Below are 13,434 nucleotides of genomic sequence, written 5' to 3'. Positions count from 1 at the left end.
TGCAGTCGACGTTTCTTCGTAGACTTGGGGACTTCTGAATCGCTGGTCTGTTCGTGCGATACCGGCCGTTTGTTGTACTTGCTGGTACTGAGCCGTCGATTCCGTTTTGCCGATGCCCTTCCTCGTGGTACGCAACGCCCCCAATCCCGGTCGCTTAGGTTGATTCCGCAATCCGTACTTGGCCTTTGTGATCGTCCTGCGATTCGGAGCCCTAGTGTTTGCCGTTTTCAACGCCAGGCGTTTCAACCGATTCCGTTTGGTGGCAATGAGATACGCAATCCGGTTGCGATACTTTGTCCGTTGGGCCACGTCGCCTCTCCGGTTCGGCTGTTGACCCCTCAGGGGAATATAGTTCTGAACCGATTCCGTATCGGAGGTTTGCGTCGTATCCGGACGAGATGACTCATTCTCGTCCGAACTGTGCTCCGATGTCTGATCCGAAAGTCTCGGTATTCCATCCTTCGATCTCCTGCTGTACAAGGTAGTCGAAGAATGCCATCATCCTGGGATCTTCCATCGTCGATTGATGACTGTAATCGTGGGTCATGTTCAACGAAATGTATTCCTCGTTGGTGAACACTTTCTCTGGATTCTCTGGACCCGTGGCTTCCTCGGTTAAACTCCCACGCCACGTGTTCAGCTCAAATGGCGTCCACAGCTTAACGATCTTCTCCACGCCGGACGACGCGATCAAGCACTTCTGTGGGTTATACCGCACCTGATTCACAATCGATCGATGCCCATACAGGACCATCTGATTTTGATCGACCCACTGATCGGTATCCGTAACATCCGCGTCCGTCACTCGCCACACATACAAGTTGAAATCGTCCGACCCGGATAGTACAAACTGATCGTTCTCCCCGGCGAAGCAACAACTCTTCATCGTACAGGAATTGTAGTAATCCTGATGGTAGAACTGGCAGATAGGTTCCGCTGAACCCGTCGAATACAATATCGGTGGAAGACGTCTCCTCAGTGCCAGCACTTGCGTCCCCAAGCTGTTGAACCGCACGCTCATACAGCTCTGCGCGGCATTCTCCCCTCCGTATCGAATGGTCGGAAGTTTCGGTGATCGCAGATCCCACAGGGCCGCACCCTCCTTGGCGTTGGCCGTCACGATGAACCCCTTATCGTAGGGATGGTGCCATTACGGCGTGGTATGGCGAGCGGCATCTCGAAACGCACATCACATCCGAACTGTCCCGCAGATCGAAGATCAAAATCTTGCCGTCCTCGCCGGCCGTGGCGAACACGCTTTCGTTCGAGGGATCGATCGACAGGCCGTAGACCGGTTTGCTGTGCCAGGAACACATCGACGGATTCGCGGCTGAAGAAGGAAAATTTAAGCATTAGTAACGAACAAATATATTGAAATTTTTATAGTTAGAGAATACTCACGTTTGTGTGTCATGGACGATGACCACGTCATCGTTGCCCCCGGAGAAGATCCGATGGTTGCGGGAGTCAAGTCCCAGGCAGAATATGTTGCTCAAGTGTTGCTTGTTCATGGCAACCGGGAGATCCTTCTCCAGGATGGCTTTGTCCACGTGCCATAGCAGCACACGGCGGTCGTCCCCACCTGGAAGAGCGGAAAAATGCAGTTTGAATCAGAAGGTAGGTTACAACAGATATGTGAAGAGTGGCGAACTCGCCAGGGCGAAAAGCCACTATAGTAAAGATAAAAAAAGATATCTGAAAACGTAAAAAGTGATAAAGACGCTACTCAAACGCGTTTACGATCATTGCCCAGACACGATATCAAGACCATTACAGGTAGCAAATTTGATCGGTCAGGTTCAGTGCTGTAAACATTCGACACTTTGAGCGACGTTCGTTTCATTGCCATGGTCAGCAGTCACAGCGAGAGCGGTAGAATGAACGTCGACAAACACAAAAAAGTGTCAATTGAATGTCGTCTGATACGAGAAAATTTGCATAAATCATAAGTTTTGCATAGAATTCAGACATCGGATCATAAACAACATGGATTGATTTGATCTTGTCTGTTATGTCGAATGTTACACACATACATTGAAAGCAGAACAGAAACAAACAACACTATAACGCTTCCTAACATTGCTATCGTGGTCAGTGGCATTCAATTGACATTTTTCTTTTCGACATTCGTTTGATCGCTCGTGTTGTGAATGTTTAAGCGAAGCGCTGCCGAATATCAGCGAAAACGTGTCGACTACCGTGATAGCTTACAACACTGGTCAGGTTACTCGTAACGAAGTACTTACTCGTATATCAGTACTTATCAACTAACGATCAGTCGATATTTGCAGGTATAAGGACGGGAGAATCTTTACGGACGAATGTAAGATGAGTGAAAGGTGGAAGCAGCACTTCGATGTACATCTCGTTTTTTACAAGGGGGGAATTTGCAAACAGACGACGACCATGCACTGTACATGAACAATGGATCATTAAAATAACCAAAACGGCCGCTATGGAAAGCATAGATAGCGCCACCGTAGCCTTGTGTGTTTGACAGAACAACAATACTATCACATGTTAAATCCCATATACAGTGGCGCCTTTGTTTTGATGCGGTGAGCACTGAACGAAAACTATCTTCAATGATCCATTATCGTTGAATTGCTCAAGAGATGTACAGAATGCACAACATTACCCTTGGCCTCAGACCCCTATTTTTTCAGAACTACCTTAGGGTATTTCTTCGGGGAGGGGCCGGTGCATATAGCACTTAACACAGCATAGCAGAAGTAGCTTTGGCAAACTGCTTCTCCCAGCCGGCTTAAACAATGTTACAAGCTACCAGCCTAGGCAGGGCTAATCCTCTGCCATAGGCGCTGGCAATTCTAGCATAATGTGACTGACAGCCGTAGTTACTGTATTCTAGCACTCGGCCGTCGCACCACATTCTCTGGATTATATTGTAAGGGGACGTGTTCCTCCGTATGTAACGAGCATACAATCTCTCAAAACCATGAAACGGGCAATCGAACACGACATGCTCCCGCTGTTTCTTCCATTTAGAAACTGTGTCAAGTGGAAGTTCACTTTCCCATGGTTCCTTTTATACCAATCTGACACATTTAGTATTAGCCGATGGGTCCAGCTACCTTTGGTAGAATTATTCTATTCCTGCTGCCAACCTCTGAGCGTTGTCTCTTAGACGCGTTGCGGGACTCCGCTGGTATCTACCTCTTTGGTTTGAAGCATTGAACATCTTCCTCTATGATGAGCCCGATGGGCGTCATCCCGGCTATGATGTACACGGCCTATTTAGAAACCGTTCAGTATGCATTTGCTACTTTTAAGCACATGATCCTTTACGTGCTTACCACCCCGCTTTAGGTTTCTGCTCGTTCTAAGCGCTTCTGACCAGATTGGTCCTCCTTACCTTAGTATGGACAGCGCCACTAAAGACGAAATAAATACCTCCATGTCCCTTGTATGTAGTCGCCCAATATATTATGGCACATAAGGTAATAGAGCAAAATCTGGATTGCCGTGAAGTGTCTTGCGATCAGTCAAACTTGGGTACCTTTTGCAGTAGCAATGGGACCAAATGCAGTACTAGAAGGAGTACCCAATGTGAACCCGAGTGGGACTTTGCTGGCAATTACAGAAGAGCTGTTAGACATCATCTTCGAAAGCGCCGATATGGCTGTAGATGCCCTTTTACAGGCATATTCAAGGTGGCTAGCGAAACTGAGCTTGTCATCGATCATTACCCCAAGATGCCTAAGGGATCGCTTGGACTCTATTTGCGGTTGTTGAACACCACCACTTCAGTCATGCGACGGGCCAGTCCTAGTTTCCTAGACTTCATCCATTCCTCCTGTCAACTCTACTTCCTCCACCGATTATTATCGATCGATATATTAGGCACTTTGCGATTTACTTACAATCGCTTGCCCTATGGCCTTTAGTGTTGTATTTTTCGGCACATCTTACTTCTGTCGGGACCATTGCAATTCCACGACTTATGGCCCTTCCCGAAACACTTGAAGCAAACTTCAGGAGGTTGTTGTATGGTTGTATGGTCCCTGCGGGACCTTTCTAAGGTGGATGGCCTTACTGTCTACGTCGATGTTACACTACTCTTTGAGGTAACCGAGACATTCGCTGCATCGGTGACCTCATTCAGTTTTTCACACCGGAAAGTCGCTTCTGAAGTCAGGGATATTACATCAACCTCGTCGCCAAGTACTTCTTGTGCCAGTTGCTTATAGACTGCACCCTTTTGCTTGGCGTCCTTCTTAAAAGACTAGGATCATTTCACCAATCCTAGTCCGCCTTATGCTCTGCACATCTGGCGATAACTTCTCCGTGCTTCGCATCGCCTTCAAAACCTCTGCGTATTTCGCTTCCTCGTAATCCTGTCCGCTCGTAGTCCTGCTTTGCAGCTTGGACTGATTGTCGCAATTTCAGTAGACTTGTTTTCACGTCTTTGTTGATATTGCTTTTGCTCTTGACAAACTCGATGATGACATCGAGTTACCCAGCAGCTACCTGCATTTTCAGAAGGTACTCCCTGTTCCGATCCATGGCCTCGATTAGTCCCAGGCCATCGGTCACCTCACATGTTGCACTGGAGCGGTCAGTGCCTGTCGTCGTTACAATATATAGGCTTTTGCCCATACCGTTTTGATTCATATTACGGACACTTAAGGCCTCTTTGAAGTGTGTGCCACCTAAAAGTATATAAATTAAATCAATCTTTACGATTCCTTAGCGTTATCATGCTATCAGGACACTCACCTTTCGAATGGGAGGTGAAGATTTGAATTCCACAACTTCAATTAATTTCAATAAATAGAAATGTGTGCCCTCTTCATGATTCTTATTCCGGAAACCACCTCACTTTTTCTTTCTGATTTGAATTGTAAAATAAATACTACCAGCCGTTAGAAAAACGTCAAAACTAGTTGAGCATTGTAAATTTTCATGGATTGCTATGGATAAATCATATAGCCTCCAAATTGGGAACTTTTGAACGGCAAATTTTGAAACATTTCAATTGAAACCTTTCCCATACAAAGTTAAGTGTCCGGAATTTAAAGCTGTCCGGAATTTGAATCAGAACGGTACTATTCTCGCTAAAGTCGATGTTGATCGCCTCCTTTCTTGGCGGGAAACTTATCCGGTTACTGAGGGATCCATAAGCCTCTCCTCCACATTCCGCTAGTTGTTTGTTTAGGTTGATCATCTCTTATGGTCCCATGGTTATCTATGCAAGCAGGGAGGCCATGCTAGGGTTGACGTAGTCCTTTATGGGTTACTATGTTCAGAGCCGGATCGGCGCAAGTCAGGTAATGGCATCTGAGCCTACTCCCGCCTAATTGGAACAACCATGCGACGGATTTGGAAACGTACTATAAGGTCTGCCACGGTTTTTCGGGACGGGAGAAGCGTGCCTAATTAGCCCACTCGTCGTTTCCTCGAAGCACTCCTACTCGTAGTTCCATGCCTTGTCCGTTTGTATTGCGACCAGTATGTTATAATCAGTAGTGATCCTTTATAAGAGAGATATGCGGAAGCTGACATTTCTGTCAAAGTGTGAGCCAAACGAACATGCGTTATGTTTGTTTTGAACTTTTCTTGAGGAGTAATGTAATCCGCTTGAAAATATTTCGGTGAAAGTTGTTTTACAAAAAGCAAAAAATATTAAATATTTCCCTTTTTTGAATTTTTGTCAATGCGATTTTTAGTTGTTGTTTTTTTCTGCTTTTTATTTGTTTGGAAAGGTAGCTCAAAGATCTACAACTCCTCTAGCAACTCCTCTAGAATTTGCTCTAGGAAAAGCTTTAGCAATATAACGTTGACAAAATTCTTCTAGGAATTTTTCCAGCTTATCCAACTAGAATTGTTCGAGGACAAGGATGGAAAAAAATCGCCTCTAGCGACTAACAACATAGTATTTGAATGGTCTAAGGGGTCGTCCATAAATGACGAAGCATTTTAGGGGGAGAGGGGTTTTCACGAATTTGTGACGATGTGTGACGAGGGGGAGGGAGGGGTCCCAACTTGTGGACGTAGCATTTTGAATAATTTCGGTAAAAATAGTAGCGCTGAAAAAAATGACAAACAGTGTTTTTTAACAAACTTCTTTGTCTGAATTATTGAACTTCAGTTATAAAATTATGATTCAGCTGCAAATTATTAATATGATAGAATTTCAAATTTTCTATTTTTTCTGACAATCAAGCTGATTTTATGAAGCTTTAAATAGTTATGTGAATATTATATTGCATTAGTGTCCAAACTATTTTATTTATAAATAAACAAATTAAAAGTTTAATAAGTTAAGTAAATATCTATGCTTTATCGACTTGGAAAGCATTGCTTTTTCATTTGTTAACAAGACAAAGAATCATTTCATTAATTCATATTTTCTGTTGGAGCTTTGTTCCTCTAAAGAATATAATATTCTCATTTAGGCAAATATTAACGTTAATAAAACAAGATATTTATTCAGTGCGTTTAATATTGCAGGAGATCTCCATTCAGCCAACTCAACAATGGATGGAACAGCCTGTATAATAATGATGACAACAAATTCGAGTGTTATCCGTAATTTGTTAATTGTTCTATCATTAAGTTGTCTAAATCACTCAATAATTCAGTAAAAGAGCATTTTTATTAATTGATTATTTCATTATGAGTTGTGTAAGAATATTTCAGTATGGGTGGCGATAACAAAATTTAGTTGAAATATTGAAATTGAAAATCGCTGATTTTTGAAACATTCCTAATAATACAATTATTGTGGATTTGAATCTAGAGAATAATGACTGTAGATCCATTCTAAATAAAGGTATTTTGTTGATCATATTCACTGAAACCTGTTTCTTAATCACGAATAATTTATAAATTCCTCTAATATAACAAAAAAATGTTTAATATATTATAAAATATTCTGAACCCTTACTCATAGCTGTTAGTTTTATTAATCCGAATCTATATTTTTTTAAACATTTTCAGCTGTAAATTTGTTTTAGGTTGTCACAAAAGCGAAAGTACTACAAATTAAATGTTACCTAAATTTAAACAAATTAAGGGGTCTATTTTATAAGTTGAGTCGATAAAAATGACTCGACTGGAGTCACTGTCGACCGAAAAATTCGCTCGACTCAGCTCTGTCACTCGAGTTTTTCGACAGTTGTCACTCTATGTGACTGGATTACTATGGGAGTCGACGGGTGACATCTGAAATAGGCATGCTTGCTTTGATCGACAATGAATACAGACGAGTCACATGAATCTGCTCGATTTACAAAATAGGCCCCTAAAAATTTCGTGTAAGCTGAGGAAAACAAATAAAAAAAATCATTGGGGGGGGGTTTGCTTGATATGCTACGTATTTTCCAAGGGGGGGGGGGGGGGGGGGGTATCAGCATTTGTGACTAAATGCTACGAGGGGGGAGGGGGGTGTAAAAAATCAGTGAAAAAATGCTACGTCATTTATGGACGGCCCCTAAGAGGGCCGTCGCACTTGCAGAAGCATGATTTGAACAACTTATCACGCGAGTATAGTAAGGATGGTGCATCCGATGTACTGTTTGTTGCGGGACAAACCGTTAGTCGGATGTTGTAACAAGTCGCGATTAACATGAATCAGAACGCTTTCACAGCATAATTTTTCATCCAAACCATACCCGATTGACTTTCGGGTCTAAAATGGCATACCAGAAGGCAGATTGCGGAATAATAGCGTAAAATTCCTCCAAAAGTTATGACTTTGGTTCGCGAACAATTGATCGCTAGCACATATGCCGAGCGATTAATTTTTCGCTGAGCGGAGTTTGTTGTTAGGACTTGACGACTAATGGTTTATCGTTGTTGCTATGCTCGCATGATAAAGAGCAACCGCGAAGCATCATTGATTTTGTCATGATCACTAGATTTCCATCACTGTTCGAGGAGTTTCTGTGGCGATTTTAACAGATATTCTTCCAACCATTTCAAGATTTTTTTCAGAAATTCGTCAAGTATAATTTTACGAAATCTTTTAAGAACTGTCTCATAAAATCGTCAATGAATTTATCGGAATTGAAATACATCTTGATAGGTTGAGTAACGATAGACTAATGCATGAGTTCACTATCTGACGTTTGAGCGGTGCCGTGTTATTTACGTGACCATGGCAACGAGTGAAATCGGCACCGCTCAAACGTCAAACTAGTGAACTCGTGCATTGGTCCATAGTGGAATGACTAATTTATTTTACGTCGAATTGCTTTGACATACTACAATTACTTTAGTTAATCGTGAATTACTTTGATCCTAATATACCTCCATAATCCTCAATGCCTATTTGTAGCTTCATCGCCTTTAAGTTCGGGTGCGTTTGTTAAAACCGTTGGCAGCTTGTTGTTTGGTGTTGCCGTATTTCAACTCGATCACACCATTTTCCAGCAAATCTGAGATAGGGTGCCGGTACCAATGGTACCTGTACCAGTAGATTGGACTATGGAACAAAACGCACATTTTTCGATAAAAACGGCATGTGCTATTTTTGGTGAAAAGATCGTCTGTAGTTTAGTCGATTTGCCAAATTTCAGCTTTTTATTTCATCAAAAAGACATATAAATAATTAAGTTTATGCAAAACCTTTGCTCCATTGCAGTAGTTGCAGTCGTGTTCCAGTAGTGGATCAACGGATGAAAGTAGGTTTTATAATGCATGTATAAAAATGAAGAAAAGCCCCACAGATTGCTTAAGCCGCTCTAGGTCATACCGGGGCGGCCGTCGGTACCGTACGTTGTTGACGACGGAGAGTTTTGGGCACAGTTTAACTATCAGAGTCGATGTTAGTGCCACGATAGGTCCTGACGTCGATAATGTTGGAGAAATGCCGAAGCGACGAAATCGATTAGTCATAAGCCGTTTTCGTTCGTCAGCCGGTGGGCGCTGAACTTTCCAATCGTCGGTTTGAACTCCTCCTCCTGGCCAACCTGAGCGTTTAGATCTCCTATGATGATTTTGACATCGTGGCTTGGGCAGCTGTCGTACTCGCGTTCGAGCTGCGCGTAAAAAGCGTCTTTGTCATCATCAGTGCTTCCTGAGTGAGGGCAGTGCACATTTATTACGCTGAAGTTGAAGAATCGGCCTTTGAGCCTCAACTTGCACATTCTCTCATTGATCGGCCACCACCCGATCACACGCCTCTGAATATCACCCATCATAATAAAAGCTGTTCCCAACTCACGTGTGTTTCCGCAGCTCTGGTAGATGGTATGGTTACCTCTAAAGGTTCGCACCATCGCACAGTATTTCGATCGGCCGAAATCGTGAACTTAATTCTGTAGCACCTTTAAACGTGATTTTTTCGGAATGGTGTCTTCGGACGAAATTTTTTTTTAAATATAGCGCATATATTGACGATAAATGTTAGTTCGCAACTTTGCCACGGGCGGCGCTGCGAAAATAGTTTTTTTGAAATGACGATCTTTAAATATGATGTCTTCGGCAAAATTGTAGATAATTCAAATACAAACAACTTTGCCAAAGACACCTAGTGTGTATTCAGCCGCATTTCCAAAATACGAGAGTATTTTATGAACGACTCCCTAAAACTAGTTTTTCTTCGATATTTTGAAAATACGAAGTTTCCGGTAGCAACAATGTTCTACAAAATTATGTAAACAGTCAAAATGAATCATTCTCTGGAAGACACTAGTCTTCTAAAGATCAAGGAAAAGCAGTTATAACCGTTTAAGTGCAAAAATCAGTCATTTTTGGGGTCCGTGTATATATTCGGGTGGCAGCTGGTGGCAGATGAAACCTAGTAGGATTCAAAATATATCATTCGTAGTTGTAAATGTCGATAGTGTCATTACTTATTTTTACTTAGAGGAAGTTTCATCAATGACTCTTATTACCCTGTAGTACTTAGTCATATGATGGGTAGAGGGCTATGTGGCTCCATACTTCTTCTTTTTCTTCTTTTTGACACATACTTCATCATTACGCACAACCAATAAGTTCCGAATACATTTTTGAAGAAAGTTCTCAATCTCCTGAAAAGACGCTTTACGAAATGTCTCGCCCTACAACTATTTTTCACTTGAGATTTTTGCGTTTTTTCGTACATCCCAAGTAACCAAATAGCACTTTAATTCGCTCTGCGTGCTAGCATTATACAGCTGACACGCTTAATTGGTCGAATAATAGCACTAAAAGACCAAAAAGATAAACTAGCAGGCTAGTGTTTACTACATGACACGTGCAAGAACGATGCGGTGAGTAGCAAATTAAGTGATGTATCAAATTCAAATCCAAATTCAGGCAAGTGCCTCAATATCAGATCAGAAAAAAACATAAAAAATACGCCAGAACATATTAAGTTCATGGCATTACAAATATATGGAACCATTGAAGTTACCTAACATCTTTGATAAACTTCCGCATTCAAATGTGTCGTGTATCTGCCATGAAGACAATTTTCATTTCACGTTCAGTTTTTAGCTCGCACGGGTTCAAATTTTTGAACTGCTCATTGTTCAAGCCTACTTGATCCCTCGTTCAAAGGTTTGAACTGGAACGCAAACTGAACGCGTTCAAATGCAACACTGCTCAACAGAATATTTCACCAAATTTGCATAGCTTGCACTTACTATAGTGTCTATGTACGAAAAATAGCTAAAACTGCAAGCGAAAAATAGTTGTATGGCGAGTCATTTTGTAAAGACTAATTGAGAACTTTCTTCATAAAAGTATTTGGAACCTATTGAGTGTGTGTATAAAGATGAAAAATGTGTCAAGGAGAAGAAAAAGAAGAAGTTTGGGGTCACATAGCCCTCTACCCATCACATAACTAAGTACTTCAGGGTAATAAGAGTCATTGATGAAACTTTCTCTAAGTAAACGGGATACTCGTGGATACTAATGACACTATCGACATTTACAACTACTAATGGTGTATTTTTAACCCTACTAGGTTTCATCTGCCACCCGAATAAATACACGGACCCCAAAAATGACTGATTTTTGCACTTAAACGGTTATAACTGCTTTTCCTTGGTCTTTAGAAACCTAGTGTCTTCTAGAGAATGATTCATTTTGACTGTTTACACAATTTTGTAGAACATTGTTGCTACCGGAAACTTCGCATTTTCAAAATATACGAGAAAAACTAGTTTTAGGGGGTCGTTCATAAAATACTCTCGTATTTTGGAAATGCGGCTGAATACACACTAGGTGTCTTTGGCAAAGTTGTTTGTATTTCAATTATCTACAACTTTGCCGAAGACATCATATTTAAAGATCGTCATTTCAAAAAAAAACTATTTTCGCAGCGCCGCCCGTGGCAAAGTTGCGAACTAACATTTACCGTCAATATATGCGCTATATTTTTAGAAAATTTTCGTCCGAAGACACCATTCCGAAAAAATCACGTTTAAAGGTGCTACAGAATTAAGTTCACGATTTCGGCCGATCGAAATACTGTGCATCGATCCCTTCAACCCACTTTCTGCAACGCTACGATGTCGAATCCACGGTCCTTCAGCACATCGGCGAGTATGCGTGTGCTCTCGATGAAGTTGAAAGATTCACAGTTCCACGTACCGAGTTTCCAATCGCTAATCCCTTTAGGTTGTCTTCGCCGATTGTCCCGATTCATATGTATTTTCTCGTTGATTATTCGTTGCTTGATTTTTTTTACGGCTGGCTTGCAGGGCCTAACACCAAACCCCTTGATTTCCGGAGGACCATTCCCCCTAAATGTTCGGAGGGCCATAGTGCAGTCGGACGATGATCAGCCGCCCCTGACATGGGGAACAGACGCTGTTGTGAGCCGCTCCTAACATGGAGTACAGACTCCTGCAGTATCTTTCAAATAATACTCGAGTAATTATTCAAGTTAATTGGTCGAAGCTCATAGATTCTTCTAATGTTTATTTAGTGTGTTGCACCGAAAGATGTAACAGCAGTTATTCTTATTATTTCTCCGATTTTCCTACATAAATCTGCCCATGGCCTATCTTCTTTGGTTCGGTAACTTTCCAATATTTTTTTTAATTTCTAAAAAAATAATGACAATTGCCTGAAGAAAATATTAAGACATTCCTGAAAGAATCTCTTGATCTTTTTAAGACTTTGGAAAAGTTTCTGGCAGAATCTGTTGAGGTGTTCATGAAGGATTCTTTGGAGTTATTCTCGAAAGTATCGTTAGAGAAATATATGGTTGAAACACAGATAAACAGACGTAACACTTAGAACAAATCGCGCTCAAAATCATAATCGTGAAAACATGTACGCCCAATGCTAAAAACACTGTAGGTGGCCGATGGACCAACAGGTCAAAAACACGAACAAAAACGACGCGAGCGCTGCGGGTGGTGGATTGACCACCTACAATATAATCGATAAAAAGTTGGTCGATGGACAACATTGAGAGTGTGACGTCTGTTTATCTGTGATTGAAATTTTGAAGAATTTATGAATAAAAGATGCAATGAGAATCCTAAACTAATTTGTCATCTTAGAAGACATCTTAGGATGAACTCCGGGAAAGCTGAGGTATTCCTTGTAAAAATTTCTGAGAGAATCCTTTGATAAACTTCCCAACGAATCTATCCAATGTCTGTAGTGATGTCTAGATGTATCTTTGGGGACATTTCTTGTTGAATTTTTGAAGGTATTCAGCTTTTTACGAGCGCTAATGGCTGCCGCAAAAAGGCTCGCTTTCTGGTAGGGATCGGTCGATTTGACGTTTGACTTGGGTCCGCTCAATATAAAACGATCCAAGCCAAACGTCAAATTGACCTATCCTTACCAGAAAGCGAGCCTGATTGCGGCAGCCATTAGCGCTTTTAAAAAGCTGGATACTGTACGAGTCTTGGACAGATTCATTATCTATAAACCATTGGATTAAGCTTATATGAAAGAACATTTGAGCAAATATTTCAATTACATTCTGATGAAGCTTTTAAAGAAAACCATGAAAAATACATAGGCTAATACATCGCGTGATGTCACAAGGAATCGCCAAAGATATCTGGTCAGATTCTCTGAAGAAATCAATCCTCATTAAAGCCTGATTTGCTGCTGAACAGGAATCGCTAAAGAAATTTCTCGCCGATTCCTTGCAGAAATTTTCTACAGCGACTCCCATTTGAACTGACAGTTCTTTTCAACTGCGTACTGCGATCAGAAAAAAGTGCTTCCTTGATCGATTCCTTGCAGGAATTTCCCATGCATCAAGATAGGCCAAGAAATTACTTATCAGCAGCGAATCAGGCTTAAAGCTTTGGAGTATTTTTTTATACAAGTTAGGTTTTTTTGTGGTTCTTGTCCACTCTTTTTTTTAGCTTCTATTTTCAGTAATGAAGTCTTTAAAGTTCATCTTTTCGTAATAGAAATTTAATGGACCTTCTTGGGCATCGAGCATCATCGTGCCTGCCACAGGATATAAGTACGAATTCGAAAAAGGTAGCTTGAGCAATGACTGTT

The 13,434-nt window shown here is 41.4% G+C and overlaps 1 protein-coding gene across 1 annotated transcript in view; it reads right to left on the bottom strand.

Moving 5' to 3' along the window:
* Window positions 1–77: 77 nt before the first annotated feature.
* The window catches only part of LOC5563947 (DDB1- and CUL4-associated factor 5), a 49,517-nt gene continuing 36,160 nt past the window's right edge, over window positions 78–13,434 (bottom strand). The window contains 3 exon segments of the mRNA XM_021839704.1: window positions 78–1,147; window positions 1,149–1,327; window positions 1,400–1,582. Coding sequence (XP_021695396.1) covers window positions 404–1,147; window positions 1,149–1,327; window positions 1,400–1,582 — 1,106 coding nt within the window. The 3' untranslated portion in view covers window positions 78–403.

This window comes from Aedes aegypti, chromosome 1 (assembly GCF_002204515.2).
Source record: "Aedes aegypti strain LVP_AGWG chromosome 1, AaegL5.0 Primary Assembly, whole genome shotgun sequence".
Taxonomy (NCBI): Eukaryota; Metazoa; Arthropoda; class Insecta; order Diptera; family Culicidae; genus Aedes; species Aedes aegypti.
Note: the sequence above shows the minus strand (reverse complement) of the source record. Positions and strands in the feature narration are given on the sequence as shown.